Below are 23,376 nucleotides of genomic sequence, written 5' to 3'. Positions count from 1 at the left end.
GAGACTACAAAGACAATTCAAAGGATCAATAAATGCATGTGCTGGTTCTTAAAAAGATAAACAAAATGGACAAGGCTTTAACCAGACTCATGAAGAAAAAAAGAAGATACAAATAAATAAAATCAAAATGAAAGAGGAAAAATCACAAGTGATTAATAAAAAAGAAAAAAGTAATTAACTGGTACCACTGAAATACAAAAAACATAAGATATTACTACAAACAACCAAATGGAAGAAATTTGAAAACCTGGGTAAAATGGACAAATTTCTAGAAAAATATAATTTTCCAAAACTGAATGAAGAAGCAGAGAGCCTGAACAGACCTATAATAGCTAGTGAAATTGAAGCAGTAATCAAGAACCTCCTGGCACACAAAAGCCCTGGGAGGGACCAATTCACAGGAGAAATTTACAAAACATTTAAGGAAGAGTTAACCCCTGTCCTTCTCAAACTATTCCAAAAAATCCAAGAAGGAAGATTCCCAGACTCTTTTTATGAGGCCAGCATCATCTTAATCCCAAAAGTAGATAAAGGCACAACAAAAAAGGAAAACTACAGGCCAGTATCACTGATGAACACAGATGCTAAAATCGTCAACAAATATTGGCAAACAGCATCCAGCAATACATTAAAAAGATCATACACCATGATCAAATGGGATTCATCCCATGAATGCAAGGATGGTACAAAATTTGCAAATCAATAAACATAATACATCACAAAAACAAAAAAGAACAAAATCACACGATTATATCAATAGATGTGGAAAAAGCATTTGATAAGGTACAGTACCCATTTATGATAAAAACACTCAGCAAAGTGGGAATAGAGGGAGCAACCTCAATATACTAAAGGCCATATACAAAACCTACAGACAACATCATATTCAATGGGCTAAAAGTAAAAGCTTTCCCACTAAGGTCAAGAACAAGGCAAAGGTGTCCATTTTCATCACTTCTATTCGACATAGTATTGGAAGTTCTGGCCACATGATCAGGCAAGAAAAAGAAATAAAAGGTATCAAAACTGGAAAGGTTAAGTAAAACTGTCACTGTGTGCAGATGACATGATAGTGTACATAAAAAAACCTAGAGAGTACACCAAAAAAACTAGCTGACCTAGTTTTAGGTGAATTTTGTAACACAGTAGCATACAAAGTCAATATTTAGAAATCGAAGGCATATTTGTACACCAACAATGAAATATCAGACACAGAAATCAGGAAAAAAAATCCCATTTGTCCTAGCTACAAGACAGAAAGAGTACCTAGGAATAATCTTAACCAAGGAGATAAAAGACCGGTACTCAGAAAACTACACAATACTGAAGAAATAAATTAAAGAAGATGCAAATAAATGGAGGCATGTACCGTGTTCATGGACAGTAAGAATTAATGTCAACATGTCCATGCTATCCAAAGCAATTTATAGATTCACCACAAATCCCTATTAAAATACCAATGACATATATTGTGGATATAGAATAAACATTTCAAAAATTTATACGGAAACATAAATGATCCTGAATAGCTGCAGCAATTCTGAGAAAGAACAAAGTAGGTGGGATCACAATATCTGATATCAAACTATATTACAAGGCCACTGTAGTCAAAACAGTTTGGTGCTGGCATAAGAACAGACACATAGATCAATGGAACAGAATAGATAGCTCAGAAATAAAGGTAAGTCTCTGTGGTCAATTAATGTTTCACAAAGTGAGCAGGAGCATAAAATGGAGTAAAAATAGCATCTTCAACAAATGGTGTTGGGAAGATCTGGACAGCTACATGCAAAAAAATGAAACTGGACCACCAACTTATACCATACATAAAAATAAACTCAAGATGGATTAATATAAGTCACCACACCATAAAAGTCCTAGTGAAGAACATAGGCAGGAAACTTCAGATTTTCCATGGAGCAATATTTCCAACTAATATATCCTGTAGATCAAAGGATATAAAGAATAAACAAATGGAACTACATCAAATTAAAAATCTTCTGCACGGTTAAAGAAAATATCAGCAAAATAAAAAGGGAATCAACCATATGGGAAAACACATTTGCCAATGATACCTTGGACAAGGGTTTGATCTCCAAAATATATAATGAATTCACATGACTCCACTCCAGGAAGACAAACAACCCAATTATAAAATGGGCAAAGGACCTGAACAGACACTTCTGCAAGAAGTACATACAGAGGGCCCAGAGTCATGTGAAAGGATACTCAGCATTCACTAGCCATCAGAGAGATGCAAATTAAAACCACAGTGAGCTACCACTTCACAGTGGTCAGAATGGCCATCATAACCAAATCAAGAAACAACAAGTGCTGGTGAGGTTGTGGAGAAAAGGGTTCCCTTTTCCCACTGTTGGTGGGAATGCAGACTGGTGCAGCCACTGTGGTAAACAGTGTGGAATTGTCTCAAAAAACTGAAAATGGAATTGCCCTTTGACCTGGCAATCTACTGATGGGAGTGTATGCTAAGAATCCTGAAATACCATTTCAATGGTATTCAGAAATACCATTTCTGATGAGTGGATCAGAAAACTGTGGTACATTTACACAATGAAGAACTATGCAGTAGAAAAAAGGATCTCCTACCCTTTGTGACCGCATGGTCTGGACCTGGAGAACATTATACTAAGTGAAATAAGCCAGGCAGTGAAAGACAAACACCATATGATTTCACCCACAAGTAGAACTTAATCAACAAAACAAATTATGATGGCAAAATACAACCAGAGACATGGAAATAAAGAACAAATTCCAGTGACCAGAGGGGACTGGGGAGAGAAATAAAAAGGGAAAGAAGGGGAAGTGTCAAATCAAGGAATGTGTATAAAGGACCCATGGACAAAGACAAAGAGGTGGTGGGAGAATTGAATGTGGGAGGTGAGGGTGAATAGGGCAGGGGAGAGGAATGGGGAGAAAATGGGGACAAGTGTAATTGAACAATTAAAAAAAAAATTGTGCAGGAAGCCCAACAACTTTTTGAGTTTGTATTTTGTTCTGTTTTTTTTTCAATGTTTCTACTAGGCATTTAAAATAATTTGTATTTTATTTTACATTTTAGGACTGGCACATCAAACATATGTAAGGAGGAAGCTACAGCGTATTTGGGGGGAAGAAATAAAACTTCGCAATTATTAAGCACTTCTATGTACCAAATACTTCTGTCACCATCAGCCCTATAAAGCAGGTGAGAAAACTAAAGCTCAGGTATAGCAAATAGCTGACCCACAATCATGCAGGTGGGCACGGACATAGCTATCATAAGAACCAAATTTGTTTGATCTCCCAAACTTGTTTTTTACCTACTATACTACACTGCTTTCTAAGCCCATTTTACAATGTAATTTTCAGAAATAAATTCCCACAGTAAAAATCATGGTAAAGTTCAACTTTCCTCCCTCAGTTTCTTTGATTGATCCAGCCATCCCTATGCCTCAGTGAGAGAAAGAAAAGAAAGGAAAGGAAAAGCAAAGAAAAGAGGTATTTATGGAATGGTTTTGGAATATTTAAAGGATCTAAAGCTATGCACGAAGGTGTTTTGTTTCTCTTCAGTTTTAAACAGTTTTTTAAACGCTATCAGGGCTTTAAGTTATAAGAAATTACCCAAGAGGAGAGTTTAAAATTTCATGCAAACTGTTGTAAAGTATTTAAAAAGTTAAGTTCCACATGCCACCTTAAATACTTGTTCCGTTAGGAAAAATAACAGCAAAGAATAAACAACAACAAAAATACCATCAGTTTGTAAAACTAATGGAGTCAACCCTATCTATTACTCAATTATTATTTTACTCACATAGTAAATCCTTTCCCACGAAGCAACTAACCATGTGCAGTCAAGTATAGCCACTTAAGCACTTATGGAAAACTAGGTAGCATTTTGTGACCACCACTTACTTTTAAAAGTAAAGCAATAGTTAGAAAGAAAAGTATTTTTTCTGATGGGACATCTATGACATATGGTTTTGGTATTCTAAATAATCATAATTTTTTTTAAGTCTTAAAGTTTGCACCTCAAATTAGGTAACTTAAAAAAAAAGGAAGACAGCTACAGGGAGATAGGTGCAGCCCTTCAATATTTTACAACAATTTGGTGGTTTCAATCATTATAGTCTACTGATTAAGACCTATGAGGTTCCAATTTTGGTTCAATCCTTATTGGTTCTGTGACTTTGGGCAGGGCACTCTGACTCACTTTTCTCATCTGAAAAATGGGGACAATAATTCCTAAAGTCACTGTGAGGATTAAATGAGTTAAAATATGTAAGGCTCTTGGGATATTAATGGAAATAATGCTCTATGTTTTTTTCTAATTATCTATATAACTCAGAAGACAGATAAAATAATGAACTTTAACTGATGTTGGCTAATATGTTTTTAAAGAGATGCCACAAGAAACCATACAATCAGCAAAAATTAGTATATACTTTACTAAGGATATCATGAAAAAAATCTGATGCAGTTAAGAATGAGGTTTAATTCCTGGTATATTATGCTGTCTGATGATATATAGTAAATAAATAATACATTTTTGATCTTATAATATGCCTCATAAAAGTAAAAGAATAAAATTTCAATAAGATGCTTGACTATGAGATCTCTTTCAACTGGAAAATGCTATCCAAGACAGTTGCCTTGGGTAAACTATATATAATATGCTCACTGTAATTTCCCACTCAAAAATCCTATAAGACTCCTGGAACTTAGCATGGAAGCCTTGTCTTTACAGAATACATTTTCAGCTGCCTTGGGATTATTATGATTGAGTGTCCCAAACACTTTCCTACAGTGCTACCTCAACATTTTGACCTTCCTAAGGATTCCTTTATTTCCAAGTACATCACCTAATCTTAGAATGATTTTTCTTAAAAAATAAAATAAAATAAAATAAAAAACAATAGCCCTGGTTGGTGTAGTTCAGTGGATTGAGTGCAGGTGGCTGGTTCAATTTTCAGTCAGGGCACATAACTAGGTTGCGGCTGGGTCCTCAGCAGGGGACACATGAGAGACAACCACACACTGATGTTCCCTCCCCTCTCCTTTTCCCTCCCTTTCCCTCTCTCTAAAAATAAATAAATAAAATCTTAAAAAAAAAACCCCACAAAACCTGATAGAGGAAAAAGACAAAGAAGAAAGGAGATGACAAACCAGGTAGAATAAGGCTTTGATATTATATGTTATTGTCCCTAAGAATTTTGCCTGTGCTGTGGATGTGGTAATCCAGCTTAGACAACTCATCTCTCCTGACTCTGTGGGAAAGAAGCACTGAGAAATCCTTATCCAGTCCCAAGCTTTACTTTTCAGAAGGATGGAAACTATGTGTTACTCAAGGGAGGGGGACAGATCAGAAGTCGCTGGCACTCAAGTTAGAAGAGTACAGATGATTAGAAAATTAAAGAATCTTTGCATTGGCAAGCGCCTTAGAGATTAATTTACTGCAACATATTTTTTTGCAGTGCAGGATTCTCCTTCACAGATTCTCTGAGAGGTGGTCCTTTAGCCTCTTCCCAAAGACCTTCAGTAATTGGGATCTTACTTCCTCCAGTCCTCTAGCTGCAAGCCAGAAATCCAGGAAATATAAAAGATTCTTTACATTATTCATATCCAATTAGCCACTAAGCCTTATGTATTTACCTCTTAAATGTCTCTTAAATCTATCCACTGTTCCCCTTCCCACTGTCTTAGTTCCGACCTCTCTTGTACCTCTCTTGTACATTCCTTCATGTGGTCCTGCAAGAAGATCCAATTACTCAATTACCTACTACCAAATACTTCACCTCTAATACATCCTCACATGGCAGCCTACAGAGCGGACATTTTAAAACACAAATCTAGGCACTTCCAGTTGAGATGGTCCACTAAGGAAATTCTGTGCTTGCCTTTTCCCACAATCACATTAAAATTACAACTTACAGAACAACCACCCTTGAGAACCACCTGAAATGAACTGAACTCCCATAACTAAAGATGTAAAGAAGAAGCCTCATCAAGACTGGTAGGAGGGCCAGCAATGCAAAACAAGCTGGACCCATACCAATGTGTGGCAGATAAAAATCAGGAGGGGTTATCTTGGCTATGGAGATCCTACAGCCCACACCAGGCTCCCCAGCCCAGAGCACCAGTTCCAGGAACAAGAGCCCCTGAAACATCTGACTGTGAAAATCAGTGGGGACTCTGTCCAGGTGAGAAGGGGAACTGCTGTAGACTAAGATGTCCTCTTCAAGTGCCTGAGTACAGACTCACTCACAAATACTTGCCCTCAGCTCCAATGAAGGGACAGCACACCAAAAGTGCCAGGGATGGATATACTGAGAGGAACGGAATTATCTGGCTGCAGGGCAAGGGTTGAAGAGGCATCTCTCTAGAAGACTGAAGGGCTGGCAGCCACCATTATTCCTTTGGTGAGGCCTTCTGTGACCCAGCCTGCATGTGCAGGTGGGCACCAAATCTAAGCTTTCCATTAAATGGCAAACACAAGGCAACCCACCCAAAACAGGCAAGGGCCCAAAGCTCTTTCAGTGGCTGTTCCTTCCAAGTGGCTGGCCTTGGCCCATGCTGCATGCTTTGCTAAAATCTCTCAAAGGTCCACAAATCCCAAATGAGCACTGGATGGCCTTGGTGTGCCCTGTACCTCTTGCTAAGTGGGCCCAGGCCTGGCTCTAGTTGCAACAGCATAGCCTCTCCCAGGTGTCTCCAAGCCCAACGCAGGTGACTACCAACCACAGATCACTTTGTTGCTCCTACCAGGTGGCCTGGGGCCAGACACAGGTACCAACTGACCTGGGACTGCACTAGAGCCCCACCCAAAATTCCCCAGAACCAACACATGTGGTGGCTGGCTTTGACCACACCAGAACAATACCCAGTTAGCTCCACAAATGCCATACCCAAAGGACACACTCAACAGGCATTAGACCTCACTTACTTAAATAAACTCTGTTCTGTGGGGAAGCACCAGCACAACAACTTATCTGTTTCAGTCACAACCAGTTCTCACAGACAGTGAGCATGAGGGTAAACCTCACCCATTGACATGCTAACAGCAATCAAGGCTCAACTACAACAGGAGGGCACACACAACCCACATAAAGGACACCCCTGGAGCACCCAGCTCAGGTGACTGGGAAGACTAAGCTGCTGGTCCCCACCAGACACCTACTACATAAGACCACCATGCCAAGAATGAAAGGCATAGCAGTTCTATCTAATACATAAAAACAAACAAAATGAGGAGACAAAAAACACGTCCTAGATGAAAGAAGAGGATCTGTAAAAAACAACAACAACAACAAAAAACACATCCTAGACGAAAGAAGAGGATGAAACTCCAGAAAACCAAAAGATGCAGAAAAAGCATTTGATAAAATACAACATCCAATATGATTACAAAAATAAAACCTCTGAGCAACATGGGAATAGAGGAAGCATACCTCAACTTAATAAAGGCCATGTGTAACAAACTAACATCCTACTTATCCGGGTAAAGCTAAAGGCATTTTCCATAAGACCAGGAATAAGACAAGCATTATCTGCTTCTACTACTTATTCAACAAGCACTGGAAGTCCACAGCGACAACAATCAGATAAGAAATATAAATAAAAGGCATCCAAATTGGATAGGGAGAAGTAAAATTACTATTATTTGCAGATGACATGATACTATATATCAAGAACCCTAAAGAATGTACCATAAAACTATCAGAACTGGTAAATAAATTCAGTAAAGTAGTAATATACAAAATTAATATTCAGAAATAGGTTATATTTTTATACTCCAATAATAAACTACCAGAAAGGGAAATTAAGACAATCCCATTTATAATTATTTAAAAAAATAATAAAATACCTAGGAACATTTTAACCAAGGAGGTAAAGGACCTGTGCTGAGAAAATTACAAGACACTGAAGGTACAAATAAATGGAAATATATACCATGTTTATGAGTAGAGAGAATTAACAATGTTAAACTGTCCATACTACACAAAGCAATGTACAGATTCAGTGCTGTCCCTATCAAAATACCAAGAGTATTTGTCAGAAAGCTATAATGAAAATCCTATTGGAGCCTGAAATTCAGGATGTTGTCATTTAAGCCACACTGAATGGTTGTGGTACCACCTGTACCAGCCCGTTTTGCATCCCCATTGTTTTGTTCATGTTGTTACCTCTGGTTGGCACACTCGGTCTTCCCTCTTCAACCAGCTAATTCACTACAGAAATTATCTATAGGAAGGCCTCTTTTGACACCTTCACCAATGTATGATAGAAAACCTTCCATGTATATCTCTGTTACTACTTTTATTATATTATACTAGAATCATCAAGTTCATCACTTTCCCTCCAGATGAATCCCTGAAGGCAGGAACTATGTCACACCCTTGGAATATGTCACAGGACTTGTGGTAGCAGGTGTTCAGTACATGCCAAGAATGCAGCAGGACTTTTTATTATGTGAGTTAAAATCTATAACTAGATTGTCCAACTTTTGCTCCATGGAGCAATATAAACCATCTCTCCAGGGAAATATAGCATTTGGCTAATGTATGTAAAGGCAAAGTTTAAGTACTATTTATATGACATTTGCACTTACCTAAGTTGCTGTATGTTGCACTACAGGGATTCAAATCCATAGGTTCTGATATGTCTTCTTTTTCCTCTTCTTTTTCCAGTTCAGGTAGGGGCAATGCTGGTGTGCCACCTTCACCATCTTGCTTTACAACAACAGTTCTTGGATCCCAAGAAGAAAAATCCTCTGTCACTTCATGGGTCACATGACTGAAACAAATCAGACCAATGATTAAATGTCACTCTGGCATTTAAAAGTCTGGCTAAAATTTAGACTTATGGAAAGGATATGCTTAGCCATAAATGAAAATATTTGGCTCTATAATCTAGTAATGGGTCATAAGCTACAACATGCTTGTCTGAATATAAGGCAGTCCCTTCACGAAGGCTTATATTTCAATTTATTTTGGTTCATACATATTGAGAATTCAGTTTGGTAGAGGAGGTATGGTAGGCTCACAGGAAAGTTTGAGAATAGGAGGTAAGGACTGAAACATTTTTTTTAAATGTAGGAGGTGGTGATGGTTGTGATAGAGAGAGCTGAATGCTTAACTGGTTATGAGATAAATATACTCTATCTGAGGTGTTCCAGCCAAGATGCAGGTATAAGTAGAAATGCTTCACTTCCTTGCACAACCAAAAGAAGGGTAACAACTAATCTAAAAACAAAAGCAACAAGCAGTGCCAGAAAATCAAACTGCATGGAACTCCGACAACCTAGGAGTTAAGAAACATTCATCCAGACTGGTAGGAGACTGGCAGTTGAGTGGAGAGGACGGACAGCAAGGCGGGGGACCCTGTGGCTAAGGTGGGGCTCACTGAAAGGATTTGTGGCAAGGTGGTAGGCTGTGTGGGCAAGGCAGGGCTGGCTGAATGTGAAACTAAAGATTAGAAGCTAGCTGCAAACTACTGTGGGGGTTGCCATGGTGTGAGAAACTCCCAGTCTCACAAGAGAGTTTGTTCTTTGGAAAGCAGGACTAGAGTGGAGCAAGCCAGCAGCATTGTTGCCTCTCTGACTCCTCCCCCACAGGCAGTGCCACAGTGCAGCAAAGAGGGTTGCCTCGCCCAGTGAATACCTAAGGCCCTGCCCCCTTACAATTTAACAGATACATCGAGACAAAGAAATATGGCCTGAATGAGAGAACAGATCAAAACTCCAGAAAATGAGCTAAGCGACAAGGAGATAGCCAACCTATCAGATGCACAGTTCAAAACACTGCTAATCAGGATGCTCACAGAAATGGTTGAGTATGGTCACACAATACAGGAAAAAATGAAGGCTATGAAAAGTGAAATAAAGGAAAATGTACAGGGAACAAACAGTGACAGGAAGGAAACCAGGACTCAAATAAATGGTTTGGAACAGAAGGAAGAAATAAACATTCAACCAGAACAGAATGAAGAAACAAGATTTCAAAAACATGAGGAGAGACTGAGGAACTTCCAGGACAACTTAAAACATCTCAACATCCAAATCATAGGGGTACCAGAAGGAGAAGAGGAAGAGCAAGAAATGGAAAACTTATTTGAAAAAATAATGAAGGAAAACTTCTCTAATCTGGCGAAGAAAACAGACTTCTACAAAGTCCAGGAAGCCCAGAGAGTCACAAAGAAATTGGACCCAAAGAGGAACATACCAAGGTACATCATCATTAAGTTACCCAAGATTAAAGATAAAGAGAGCGTCGTAAAAGCAGCAAGAGGAAAGGAGACACTTACCTACAAAGGAGTGCCCATAAGACTATCAGCTGATTTCTCAAAAGAAACCCTGCTGGCAAGAAGTAGCTGGAAAGAGTATTTGAAGTCATGAAAGGCAAAGACCTACATCCAAGACTACCCTATCCAGCAAAGCTATCACTTAGAATGGAAGGGCAGATAAAGTGCTTCCCAGATAAGGTCAAGTTAAAAGAGTTCTTCATTACCAAGCCCTTATTATATGAAATGTTAAAGAGACTTATCTAAGAAATAGAAGATCAAAAACTATAAGCAGGCCCTGGCTGGCATAGCTCAGTGGATTGAGCGTGGGCTGTGAACCAAAGGGTTGCCAGTTTGATTCCCAGTCAGGGCACATGCCTGGGTTGTGGGCCAGGTCCCCAGTAGGGGGTGTGTGAGAGGCAACCACACATTGATACTTCTCTCCCTCTCTTTCTCCCTCCCTTCCCCTATCTAAAAGTAAATAAATAAAATCTAAAAAAAAAAACAACCCCAAAACAAAAACCCCCACAAAAGTACCAACAGTAAAAAGACAATAAACTCACAAGTATCAATAACTGATCCTACCCGCCCCCCCCCACAACTAAGCAAATAACTAGTCAGGAACAATCAGAGAAATAGACATCACATGGAGGGTTTTCAGTGGGAAAGTGGAGGGGAAGAATTGGGGCGGAAAATGGTACAGGAAATAACAAGCATAAATGGTAGGTACAAAATAGACAGGAGGAGGTTAAGAATAGTATAGGAAGTGTAGAAGCCAAGGAACATATATGTACAACCCATGGACATACACTAAAGGGGGGGAATGCTAGAGGGTTAGGAGGTGCAGGTTGGAGGGAAGATAAAGGGGAAAAATTGGACAAATTGTAATAGCATAATCAATAAAATATACTTTAAAAATAAAAAATAAAAGCATCCATGAAAATTTTAAGAAGACAAGTATACTCAAATAGTTAGCATATTTGCTATACTATAGTACTATAATACTATAATACATATCAAATACTTATACCACTTATATTTATTTAGTATACAGTATTTACTGTACACTAACATATTTAGTAAAGGATCAGAAATAAAGTTGAGATTACACTAGTTAAATAAGAAAGTTAAGCCATTGTTTTAGTAGGTAAAAATGAGGCCAGGACAGTCTTGTTCTCAGGAGGACAGAGCATCAACTGTTTTCTATATGCATGTAAAAGGCACGGCAAATGAAAAAGTGAGTTCTGCATTCCAGTTATTCTTATTTATTAAAATGAATCTGAACCATCCTATTTGGCCACATACCAGAATATGGTCATCCATAATGCTTTGTGTTCCCAATCTTGTTTCAGTTCTCTGCCTGCTCATTTGCTTATGGCTATCTCTTCTAATGTTCCCCACTTCTCATTCTGCCTGAACTGGTAATTTGTTGCTACAGAGTATAAGGGGATTGAATGGTCATTAAATATGGGTGGAGAAAACTGGCTTAATTAGAAAATCTCATTGGGCTGGTCAAGGAAATAAATTCAAAAGCAGGCATCTTTAGTGGTTTCTGGGTCCACTGAAAGTATTCCCAGGCTGTTAGAAACTCACCAGCTTTTCTACCTGCTTTTCATTTCTTTAATGGACAAAGAGAAAGAAGGAAAGGAAACAAATACTATTATATGTAATTTTTGGATTTTCAATTAGTAGTGAATCATGGTGACATTTACAAGTTTCTTTAAAAGAGGTACTCTGCTTAGTCATGTGTCATCAGAACATCTGTCACCTGGGGACCTGAAAGAGGAACATCTTCTTACCCATCTTTCATCATGGAAATTATCCATGTACCTAAACAGAAAAATTAATCTTTTAGTCTGCTAGAGATACAACTTCAAAAATATTCTTTCAAAGCTGGGAGAGCCAGAGGTCTCTCTATACTGGGAGTGAACAATGAGCTGGAGGTTGCATTATGGGATGTGGCTCCTGAGGATAGTAGTGAAGTGGGGAGGAATCACTCTACTAGGAACCAACAGGAAGTTTTACATAAAGCAAACCACACATTGTAAAGCATGCTGCATCTTCTCAAAGGACTGCCATTGGGTCATCAACCCTACAGCAGCCCTCCAAACAAAGGTACTTTTTCCTTATATAAATTACCACAAAGTCAATGGAACAAGGGAGCTCTACTTCCAAATGTTAGCATAGACAAAGCAAGTACACTTCCGATATCCTCTCAGGCACCACTTAATGTCAAGATTATCTATTACTGAGTAGTTATTAATATGCTTCAACAGAGGAAAAATGATATTGGATGGCAAAAGTTAATATAAGCCATTTATGATTTCAAAGCTATATAAATATATAAAATACATTTTGTATATTTTAAACACATATTTTAAATATAATATATGAGATATAGATGATACATATAAAAATATCACCCCTGTCTTGAGAGGAAACAAACCTCCAGACATTCTGTTCTTATTCTAGAGTCAACTTCAGAGGTTTCTAAAAAGCTGTTTTTAGGCTCCTAGTCTTTGCAGCCTTACTCTTGGCTATTCTTTTTCTTCCCCCAATCTCCTCATTATTACTAAAAGAAAGCTCTCTTTTCCATTTGTCAAAAAGGACTGGTGAAGGCTAGTTCAGAAACCATGACTCTTTCTCCCCAATTGTCTGTTTTCCTCCCAGAGAATGGGCTATTAAAAATGAGCCTTAGTAACTTGTAAAAACCACAGGAAGAGTTGTGACTATTAATCTGTGAGGAATTCCCCAGGCCCGAGTACATGAATCACAAAGCTCTGTGTTGTTAAGGGCTTCTCAAAACAAAATATGGGTGCTAAAAGACAAGAATTTTTAAAGACTCACCTACTGTACCCGCTCATACAATTCCCCATTAAAAGGTATTTTACACGGCCTTCCGGAGTCTGCTAACCATGTTCTAAAGCTCTGATGAATCGCAGTCCCACTGAGTTCTGGAGAATTATGTGTTGGGCAAGATATAAATGGCTCCAATTCTGCACCCTCTGCACCTTGACCTTTACCTTAGGGGTTTGGTCTGGGAACTATGCCAATTACCTTTGAGAAGCTAAGCAGAGTCAAAGCTAGTTTTATTAACTCTTTGAGAACCAGGGCAGTCCAACCTATATTCTACATACATATCATTTTCATAAGCCCACTTAAAATAAGGGCACTGATATATTAATTCTCCAATTAAAATAACTGTTGATTATGAAAAAACTTTACAAAGAGGGTTGATGAAAGTAAAATCACATGGGTTTGCAAATGGAGCATTTTACAGTGATATAGTGTCTAAAAAAGGAAGAGTTTTAAAACATGTATCAATGACATGGAACATCTTGTCTTGAGGGAAGAATAGCTCTTTCTATGACTGAAATGGTAAAAGGGAGTAGGAAAGGGAAATCTTTTGGAAAGCTCAGGCTTAGATGTGGTAATATGCTGTGACTAAAAAATTAAAAAGGAGTCAAGAACAGCATCAGAGAAGGGTAACTCACCAATATCTAAGGAAGAGAGTTCAAGGTTATCAAATCTCACACTTTTAATCTATTTGAAGAGGGGATATTCCATTTCTTTCTGTCCTTAAGTATAAGACCCACTACCAAATGTGATATTTCTTAATCCTAATCTTATTTACAGGTCACCAACTTGGTTTTGCTATACTTTCCAATTATTGACATTCTCAGATAGAAAAGTGTTGTGTCTGCTGATTACCATCTTAGTATCTTCAATTTTCCACTAAGCTTTCTATAACCTTTAACTGAAAACTTCAAACTTCTTGTCCATAACTGAGATTAACCTTAAACTCAGATCTGATGAGTTCTTGCTAATATGTTTAACATAGTCTGCTTAAACAAAGGTAGCTCTTAACTGGTATGAATAAAGTAGCTAGGTCTTGGAATGGAGAAGACTGGCAGCCATGTGCAACATCTTGAATAGATGTTAATTTTCAAACAATGCACAGTTTCACTTTTTCTTTTTTAAAAATGTGAATAGCAAAAGTGTCTTCAAGGCACCAGATAGCAAGACAGCAAAGGAGATAACACAGGCCACTGTAAATCAATGTTACCTTCATAATGTAGGAGGGTGCAGCCAGGGGGCCCCCAAAAGAAGGATTTGTAATGGGGTTCAGAACTCAAGGTGTCCAGGAAATATTAGAAAGATACATAGGATGTCCTCAACCTCCACCACAGGTGTGAGTTGGGGGGAAGGGACACATGGAGCAGGGCCACTGAGAGCTGTTTTGCACACAACAGCTTTGCAGCTACCTCTGGTGTGGTCATTTAGCACATCTATAACCTTTAACTAGTTGCACAGATATGTTAAATAGCTGTGGCCATGCTCTGAGCCAGGGGGATGGAAGGAATTTCCCCCCAAGATGTAACTGGGAGGCAACTCCCCCTAGTTACAGCACCTGTGTGAGAGCTTGGAGATGACTGGCTCCACAACATGGGGCCACCCCTGCCCAGACTCATGATGGCAGCTCAGTAAAGCTGGAAGGATATGGGAGTGCTGGCAAGTGTAGCCTATTGTGGGAAGAGTGGAAATGGGGCTACAGAGGAAGACTGGTGTGGGGATTTAAACCCAGACTCAGCAGCCATTGAAGAGAGGGCCATGCGGCTGTGGCAGTGAGGAGAACCACGCTCTTTTGGCAGAGTGGGGACCGCCCCCCACCGCAGCCATGAGAAGAATCACCATGAGGCTTTAGGAGAGAATCGCCACGTGGCTTCAGCAGAGATCCTGGTGACACAGCTGATGGTGCTGGGAACCAAGGGAAGCCTCCCAGCCGAGCTCAGATTACTGGGAAGAACTGGGGGCTCCCTGAGCCACGGACTTCTATTTCTTTTCCTGAGATACGGTACCCCAGACTGGGAAAAGGGGGGAAGGAAGGACTACATGTGTTTGTGGGTGTTTTAAGGGACTTTGACGAAGACATTAAGTCATTAGTCTTAGTCTGTATAATTTGAATAAATAACTCCTTTCCTTTTCACCAATGTCTAACATGGAGAGCTATACTTCTCTGGCAAAGGGAAAGGTGAAAGGGGACTCTAAGAGAAGGGGGGGATCAATTTGGTAGCATTGTGGGACCCTCTTCCCTGGTGGCTAATCAGGGAAAATCATGGGAGACCACATGTGCAGTAGCTTTAAAGTAATACAACTACTTGTACATGCGCAGCAAAAGCCCACCAAAACTAGCCAGGAAGGATCCACCCTGTAAGAATAGAATCCCTCCAGCCCCTGAGGTCAGTCTCTGCTTGGAGTTGGCCTGCTCCCATGTTCTCTGCTATAAACTCTGGGTGTTCGGTTCAATTCTTTGTCCTGATCACCAAGAACCTGGTTATCTGTGCCAATAATACTTAGTATTATTGTCACACCTGTGACAATAATACTAAGAAAATTTAGTTTTAAAATCCTATGAAATACAAAGCCAGAATGGCTTCTATGAAAATTAACAGAAAAGATAAAGTTGGAAAAAAAAGCAATAAAATAAGGATGATCTTCTCAATAACAGAGGTACAGAAGGAGTTTATAAAATCACTCTTTCAGCTTTGGTTAATTTCTAAAGAATGAGGTGAGATGCTGATGTGTTATTTCCTGAAAAATCAAGGTATTATTAGAAGAACATACACACAAGCCTCTCCAACAGGACTGACCTATGAAGGATATGGATCCTGGACTTTTTCCACATGTTCAGAAGCACTAGAAAAGTACACCACCACACCTTTTCCCAATTTCCTCTTATGTCCCTCAATTACCTGTCCGCCCATTGAGAAAGAGGAGGGAGATGCTGACATATGATTATGATCACTCAACTCTCCAAAACCACTGTGAACTCACAGAGGGAATGGGGGTGAGGAGGAAATGGGAACAAAAGCTGCTCGGAACCTACTCTTACTTCAAGTTGCACACTTTTCTAATTAATTCACAAAAACATCTCAAGAGGTAGATTTTACAGATGCATAACCTGAGACTGAAAGAAGTAAAATCAATCGCCTAACATTACACGAGTACTTAGGTGGTAGAGTCAGGATCTGAATTTGATACTGTCCAACTCTTAACATCTACGCTCTTTCCATTGCACCAGTACCATAAGGCAAGCTTGGTTTATTATAAAAACTCAACAATAAGTGCTAGATTATGAAAATGAAGAAGTACTTTGAAAACAATAAAGCTATTATGAAAATGTGAGATAATGATTACAGATGTGTTCTATTTTTGAAAAATCCTAAATGAACTCATTGTATACACTGTAAAAGGCTTTATTTAAATATGAGATATTCTAGCATAGGAAGACTGTTTGGCTTCCTGATAATAATCAGATATTTGCCTTTCTGAAAGTAACCACAACCACTATCTCTCCATCTGCTGAGTGCTAGGTACTAAGATTAAATATGTATCTCCTAACAATAACATTCCCAAGTAATTTGTTATCCCCAAATAGCAAATAAAAATGGCACCAAAACTTACATAGTGCTTACTTATTATGTGCCTATTGTAATCCCTAATTCCTAAAAGTAGTAGTATTGACATTTTAGACCAAATAATTCTGTTGTGGAAGGCTGTCCTGTATAGTAGGATCACACTAGTACCTCTTGCCTCTACCCAGTAAAAGTGTTGGAATCACTCCCAGCTTCCTCAGCTGTGACACCAATAGTCTGTCTTCACCTGGTTAAATATGCCCTGAGAAGCAAAACCCACCCTCCACTGCCCTACTTTCTAAACCTGCTACATAAATTCTAAGTTTCACAACAACCTAATAGGGAGGTTATTATCTCTGTCTTACAAATGAAGAAAATGATAGCCTACAGAGTTAAGGCATTTGAATCATGTAACACAGCTAGTAACTGTTGGAGCAGAGATTCAAAGCCAGCAGTTCAGTTCTGCAGTCTGTGCTCTAAACAGATACACTATTCTGCCTCTCTGTTTTTAGATGAAGAAACTAAGAAGCAGGGCTCATGTGAACTTGTCCAAAATGACATAGCTAGTAAGTTGGTAAAAGCAGGATTCAAATGTAGGTCTGAGTGACTTCAAAGTATATATATTCTAAAATATTATGCCAATTGTTATCAGATTTTAATGTACCTAAGAATTACTTTGGGAGTTTGTTAAAGATGCAGACTTGTGCCTCGTACCTCCAGGGACTGATTTTATAGGTTTGGGGGTATGGCCCAGGAATCTGCATGTATTCAAACACCAAAGTGTAGTGCTAGGGCTACACTCTGAGAAACTATTTTTCACTGCCTCCTTCCCCTAGAGAGAAAAGAATAATAAATATATCAAGGACCAATGTATAAAAAGTGAATAAAAAGTTTAAGGAAAGGACCACCATTGCTCAGAAGTGATAAAGAGGGAAAAAGGAAAATAATTGAAGTAGCCACAAATGAGAGATAACGGGCTATTTAAATAAGGTGTTTTGGGATCAATCTTTACCTTCTGAGTTTTATTCTTGGAATACAATTATATAAATTCACAAAATGTTAGAAAATGAGGATTTGGTCTAGTATGACATTTATGAATTTTATTAGAAGCCCTGGCTGGCTGGAGACCACTCTAAGAGTAAGAAACAGAAGTCTTCCCACATGCAGTACTATCTCAGGTTTTTGTATCAAGGCAGACCCTATGCTGAAAAAGGTGTCACAAGAGGGACCAGAGTACCTGTACCAGAGCATATTGTGAAAGGATTTATTTAAATATGAGATGCTCTAGTATAGGAAGACTGACAGGGGACTCTTCTTAAAATACCACTTTTGCTCTGCTGTTCCATCATCCAGAGATCCTTGTGACCACTTGCATGTCTTCAAGATCCATCACAATGAGGCTGCAAAATGTATCTGCATACTTCTTCCAAACTTTCTGAGATACAGTTCTTCAGCTTCTGACAAGCCAATGGATTTCTATATCACACTTCCCTGTCCCATGGACATACCACATTCAACATCTTTGCTGTGCGTATTTTCTCTTTCTGGAGTTGCCTCCCTTCTTTTTTCTATCTATTCCAAATGCCAGCCTTTATAGGCTATTTGAGTCTCATATTACCCAAGATGTCTTACTGTCCACAGGCGTCTTCCTTTTGTGAACACCCATGGCAGATGTTATAACATTTATATATGGAAGTCCTGACCCCTAGTGTAGCTGTACTTGGATATGGGGACTCTAGGAAACAATTAAGATTCAATGAAATCAGAAGGATGGGGTCCTGATCAGACAGAATTTGTCATACGAACAGACACCAGAGAGCTTGGTCTTCTGGCTTTTACTCTGTCTCTCTTCCACCTTCCCTCTTTGAATACATTCACTGAGGAAAGTGAAGACATAGTGAGAAGGCAGCCATCTGCAAGATGGAGTCCTCACCAGAAACTGAGTCAGCTGGAACCTTGATCTTGGACTTCTGGCCTCCACAACTGTAAGAAAATAAATTTCTGTTGTTTAAGCCACCCCACTTGTGGTATTTTGTTATAGCAGCCCAATCTGACTCACACAGCTGGGACTGAGAATTATAGGTGGGGTCTGGGCAGCACCTGGGCAGGTAGAGAACACCACCAAGATCTGTATCCAGACTCCCCACAGAAAAATTTCTGTACCACCATGGAGAATAGAACTAGGACAGATTACAAAGTGGAGCATCTAAGGATTGGGATGGAAAACTCCTTCCTCACTAGGAAGTCAGAGGAACAGGACATTGTCCTGGATGCAGAGTGAAGTTTTATCCATGTGCCAATGAGGCAGGAGATAGGAGGGAGGAAACTCTGGAGGTGCCCCATGGCTAAGATAAAAGGACATCGATACAGGACAGAGACTTCATTCTAAGATGGGTTATCACTTAATAAATCTGCTCTCTCTCTTTCTGCTATAAATGCCCTTGTGTGTTTGGTTCAATTCTTTGTCTGTGATCACCAAGACCCCAATTACCTGTACCCACCTGCAACACCAGCAGCACAGAAAGGTCAATGCCTGATTACTGAGACTACAGTCGTCCCTCGCTATATCACAGTTCACTTATTGTGGCTTCACTATATCTCGTTTTTGTGTGTGTGTTTTTTAAAATCTAATTCTGTATCATGGAGTTTTTGCTATAACGTGGGATTTTGCGGTACTGTACTTCACTGGTGAGTACCCATATAGAAGTTTATATGTTATTAAAATTACGTAGGTTTAAGAGTGTAGAAAGTGTTTAAGAGCATATGAAGTGTTTATAAGAGTGTGGGAAAGGTTAATAAGAGAGCGGGAAAGGTTTATAGGAGTGTGGGAAGGGTTTATAAAACCTTAACATATATATAGATAATAAAATAAATATAACACCTCTACTTCAAGGATTTTCACCTGTCTCGGGGGTCTCTGGAATGTAACTACTGAGATAGGTGAAGGATCACTATATTTCACTCCCAGATAACTAAGAGTGGGGGTGAGGAGCTGATCAGTGTGTACTACTATCAACATTTCATTCTTTGTAGGCAAGCCTTTCTCCCTGCTATTAACAGATCATTACAGAGGCACCAGAGAAAATAAACTGCTTGTCCTGGAATTAACATTTAAATAGCACTTGATGACTCTAATCAATATCCTCCTCCAGTTATGTTAATTAATCACTGACTGAAACTGATTGCCTAGGCCCAGAAATTATAGTCAATTTCAATTTAAGTTCTTCCACCAATACTACTCTGTCCCTGTCTCCCTTTATTCTTCTGTAAAATAGGTGTAGTGATATTTACAGAAGTATGTATTAATTAGGAAATTCACATAAAGTGGTTTTAAGAGCATGAACAACTATGTCAATGTTGAGTATTTAAGACTGCTTGACAGGTTCATGAATTAGTATACATTGTTATGGCACTTATTGGTCACATGCCTGCTTGTGCTCAGGCTGACTTTATAAAAGGCATAAACCAACACACTCAACAATCACAACCAAGAATGCAACAAAAATCACTGCAGGGCCAAATATCTCTAAAGTCAGAGTCTGGCTTTGCCACCTGATTGCAGAGCAATGAGAATGTCCACGAGCCTCTATAACAGGATGCCGCCAAGAAGGGGGGGTCCAAATAGAGATTTGGAATGGGGCCCAGTACTCAGAGTGTCCAGGAAATATTAGAAAGACATGTAAAATGTCCTTACTCCTTCCCCCTTCAGGTGTGGGTTGGGGGAAGGGACAAATGGAGCAGGGCCATTGAGAGCTGTTTTGCATAGCAACAGCTTTGCAGCTAACCTCTGGTGTGGTCATTTAACATGTCTATAACCTTTAACTGGTTGCATAGGTATGTTAAATAGCTCTGGCCATGCTCTGAGCCAGGGGAATGGAAGTCAATTCCCCACCAAGGCGTAACTGGGGGGTAGGTCCCCTGAGTTATAGCACCTGCGTGGGAGCTTGGAGAAGACAGGCTCCATGACATGGGGCCACACCTGCCCAGACTCACGATGGCAGCCCAGTAAAGCTGGGAGTGTATGAGAGTACTGCCAAGTATAGCCAATTGTGGGAGAAGTCAGAAATGGGGCTGCAGAGGAGGACTGGTGTGGGGATTTAAACCCAGACACAGCAGCTATTAGAAGGAGAACCATGCCGTATTGGCATAGTGGAGACTCCCGCAGCCATTGTGCAGACAGGACCATGTGGCTGTGGCAGTGCAGAGAGAGGACCACTCGGCTGTGGCATTGCAGAGAACCATGCAGCTATGGCAATAGAAAGGAGAACCACGCGGCTTTGCCAGAGTGGGGACCCCTGCAGCTTTACAAGGAGGAACCACCACCCGGCTTTAGCGGAGATCCCAGTGACACAGCTGATGGTGCCGGGAACCAAGGGAGGCCTCTCAGCCAGCACAGATTACTGGGAAGAACTGGGGGCTTCCTGAGCCATGGACTTCTATTTCTTTTCCTGAGATATGGTACCCCAGACTGGGCAAAGGGGAGAAGGAAGGACTGTGTGTGTTTGTGGGTGTTTTAAGGGACTTTGATGAAGACATTAGGTCACTACTTTACATTTGTACAGCATTAAATAAACATTTCCTTTCCTTTTCACGAATCTCTGGCATTGAGAGATGTCTTTCATATAAGGTAGCGGACATAACGAACTTGGGGGGTTCCTTTTGGTAATAGTATATCGCCCTTGGTCCCCCTTTGTGTTCTGTAACACCTCTCCATTTCTCTATTTCCTATAAATAAGAAAGATGCACTCTCATGGATATTGGGACAACTGAGATAATGTGAAAGTGTGTTAAGAATTACATAGTATAATACTCGTATTTAACTTCAGATTCATTAGGCAGACAAAGGAAACAATACTGACCCAATAAGTTGGGGTAGTCTTGTTACAGGGTGCAGCCAAGAGGGGGGACCCCAAATGGGCATTTGAAATGGGGTCCAGAACTTAAGGTGTCCAGGAGATTTAAGATGTCTCCAACCCCCCACCCAGGGTGTGGGTTGAGGGAAGGGACAAATGGAGCAAGGCCATTGAGATCTGTTTTGCATAGCAACAGCCTTGCAGCTACCCTCTGGCATGGTCATTTAACATATCTATAGCCTTTGGCTGGTTGTATGGATATGTTAAATAGCTGTGATCATCTCTGAGCCAGGGGAATGGAAGTAACTTCCCCACCAACACGTGACTGGGGGCAGATCCCCCAAGCTACAGCGCCTGCGTGGGAGCTCGGAGAAGATTGGCTCCAGGACATGGGGCCACACCTGCCCAGACTCATGATGGCAGCCCAGTAAAGCTGGAAGGATATGAATTCTGGCAAGTGAAGCCAAGTGTGGGAGGAGCCGGAAATGAGGCTGCAGAGGAAGATTGGCCGCGGGGATTTAAAACCCAGACTTGGCGGCTATTAGAGAGAGAACCACGCGGCTTTGGCAGAGTGGGGACCCCCACAGCTTTAGAAGGGGAACCACTACCTGGTTTTAGCAGAGATCCCGGTGACTCAGCGGAGGGTGCCGGGAACCCAGGGAGGTCTCCCAGTCGAGATGGAGGACTAACTAAGGACCAGAGGACTGTCTGAGCCATGGACTTCGTTTTCCCTTCCTGAGTTACGGTACTCTGGACTGGGCAAAGGGGGAAGGAAGGAAGGACTGTGTCTGTTTGTGGGTGTTTTAAGGGACCTTGGGATTTTTGATAAAGACATTAGGTCACTACTTTAAGTTTGTATAGCATTAAATAAACATTTCCTTTCCTTTTCACGAATCTCTGGCATTAAGAGACGTCTTTCCTGGGGCGGTGGACATAACGGACCCCGGGCCTTCTTTCAATAATAGTATATTGTCCCAGGCCCCCCCCTGTTGTGTTCTGTAACAGTCTCAGTTTGAGTTTTCACTTTAGAATATATTCATTATGAGAATCAAAATAAACCAGCTTACTTCTCTGGAATTTTATCACCTCTCAAAAGGTAAAGGAACATAAAACTGTCTGAAGATCACCCCGTCGTGGTACACATTAACAAAGTGATTCTGTATCATTCTATGATTAATAAGTGAAACAATTATAAACATTCTCTAAAACAGGGTTATTAAAAAGTTTAATAGTAAGGACTTAATGAACTTATCTAAACTTTAGGAACAATGTCAGCAAATGTAGATGTGATCTTTATAATGGTAATAGTCCAGAAGTTTCTTTATAGCAAAGAGCATGTGAACAGGAGAGCAAGCAGCAGCTTTCAGCTTCTTTCTCCATTTTTTCTTTACGAGAAATAGAAATTTGATCTTCAGAAATTAGTTTTGTCCTAAGCATGAAAAAATGACTTTGATAGGGTTCTCTTAGTAGAGATAATGCAAATTAGGATATAACTGGAAAATAATCATTTAAAATATTTAGGCTTCTAACGTTCCAGAGAGAAGAACATCATATTTCATCACAGTCTAGGAAGTGTTTGGACACTCTTTTTCCATACTATATGTGTATACACAATGTATATAAACAGCCAAAGACTCTGGTTACTTAGAGAGTAGCAAATTTATCTAGTGTTTGGTTAGAATGACTAAAGGCCAATAGCATGCCTGACAATCACAGACAAATCAGCTATTATAGCTTAGTTAAGGGATCAGCAAACTTTTTCTGTTATGGGACAAAAAGTAAATATTTTAGGCTTTACAGGCATATGGTATCTGTTGCAACTACCCAGTTCT

The 23,376-nt window shown here is 39.8% G+C and overlaps 1 protein-coding gene across 2 annotated transcripts in view; it reads right to left on the bottom strand.

The window, feature by feature from the left end:
- PEAK1 (pseudopodium enriched atypical kinase 1) overlaps positions 1 to 23,376 on the bottom strand; it is a 179,297-nt gene that overhangs the window by 51,503 nt on the left and 104,418 nt on the right. For both annotated transcript variants that reach the window (XM_045848432.1, XM_045848433.1), the window contains exon 3: positions 8,606 to 8,790. In XM_045848432.1, coding sequence (XP_045704388.1) covers positions 8,606 to 8,790 — 185 coding nt within the window. The remainder of the gene's footprint in view (positions 1 to 8,605; positions 8,791 to 23,376) is intronic.

Source organism: Phyllostomus hastatus, unplaced genomic scaffold (genome assembly GCF_019186645.2).
Source record: "Phyllostomus hastatus isolate PE091 unplaced genomic scaffold, TTU_PhHast_1.1 phas_contig_62, whole genome shotgun sequence".
NCBI lineage: Eukaryota > Metazoa > Chordata > Mammalia > Chiroptera > Phyllostomidae > Phyllostomus > Phyllostomus hastatus.
The sequence above is the reverse complement of the archived record's forward strand: the minus strand, read 5'-3'. Positions and strand labels throughout refer to the sequence as shown.